Source organism: Oncorhynchus kisutch, unplaced genomic scaffold (assembly GCF_002021735.2).
Source record: "Oncorhynchus kisutch isolate 150728-3 unplaced genomic scaffold, Okis_V2 scaffold1255, whole genome shotgun sequence".
Classification (NCBI taxonomy): domain Eukaryota; kingdom Metazoa; phylum Chordata; class Actinopteri; order Salmoniformes; family Salmonidae; genus Oncorhynchus; species Oncorhynchus kisutch.
This window is the reverse complement of record NW_022263200.1, coordinates 28,995-30,173: the sequence shown is the minus strand read 5'-3', so window position 1 is coordinate 30,173 and position 1,179 is coordinate 28,995. Positions and strand designations below refer to the sequence as shown.

The 1,179-nt window shown below is 53.6% G+C and overlaps 1 protein-coding gene across 1 annotated transcript; it reads right to left on the bottom strand.

Annotated features, from left to right (window-relative positions):
* Nucleotides 1–264: 264 nt before the first annotated feature.
* On the bottom strand, nucleotides 265–713 carry LOC116365477 (serine/threonine-protein phosphatase 1 regulatory subunit 10-like; the record flags this gene model as incomplete). Its single annotated transcript, XM_031818101.1, has 1 exon — nucleotides 265–713. A coding segment is annotated over one exon (449 nt), but the record flags the coding sequence as incomplete, so codon positions are not given.
* Nucleotides 714–1,179: the final 466 nt, after the last annotated feature.

The following is a 1,179-nucleotide window of genomic DNA, read 5'->3' as shown; positions in this document are numbered from 1 at the left end:
GCTGGGCTATGGTCAGGTCTGGGGCTGGGCTATGGTCAGGTCTGGGGCTGGGCTATGGTCCGGTCTGGGGCTGGGCTATAGTCCGGTCTGGGGCTGGGCTATGGTCCGGTCTGGGGCTTTGTTCTGGGTCTGGGGATTTGTTCTGGGTCTAGGAAACCTGTTATTCTGGGTTTTGGTCTGGGCCGGTAGCTGGGTCTAGGGTGTTCAGTCAGCCCTAGTCCTCCCCCAGGGTGTTCAGAACACCCTGGGGGAGGACTAGAGCTGTCAGAACACCCTGGGGGAGGACTGGTGTTCTGACAGCTCTAGTCCTCCCCCAGGGTGTTTAGTCAGCTCTAGTCCTCCCCCAGGGTGTTCTGACAGCTCTAGTCCTCCCCCAGGGTGTTCTGACAGCTCTAGTCCTCCCCCAGGGTGTTTAGTCAGCTCTAGTCCTCCCCCAGGGTGTTCAGCCAGCCCTAGTCCTCCCCCAGGGTGTTCTGACAGCTCTAGTCCTCCCCCAGGGTGTTCTGACAGCTCTAGTCCTTCCCCAGGGTCTTCTGACAGCTCTAGTCCTCCCCCAGGGATTTCTGACAGCTCTAGTCCTCCCCCAGGGTCTTCTGACAGCTCTAGGCCTCCCCCAGGGTTTTCTGACAGCTCTAGTCCTCCCCCAGGGTGTTCTGACAGCCCTAGTCCTCCCCCAGGGTCTTCTGACAGCTCTAGTCCTCCCCCAGGGTGTTCTGACAGCCCTCACACATAACCACACTTATTTTTCACCTTCAATGTCCCAAAAAAATCAATACATTAATCCAATATTTAGTAAGGTAGGAAGAATAGAACAGAAACACAACCGTGACAGGGCAGATGTAGGACAGATCAGAATAAAGTGCTGCCCAAACATCACAATATTTACCTCCCTAGAGGATGGAGGAGGACAAGATGTTTCTCCCACCATGATTTGCTGTTAGCTAGTGGCGCCCGCACAATCTGGATGTTTTTGTTAAAAAAAAAATATATATATATATATAAACTAGACGTTCACAAGAGGCGTGGATGTGCTGTTCCACCACATGTGTAAGGAGAAATGTGTAACAAGGCAAAACACCAACAGTACACACACATAGGGAGAAGAGCAACCCCCCCCCCCCCCCCTGTGGAGTGTCACAGTACAAACACATAGGGAGAAGAGCAACCCCCCCCTGTGGA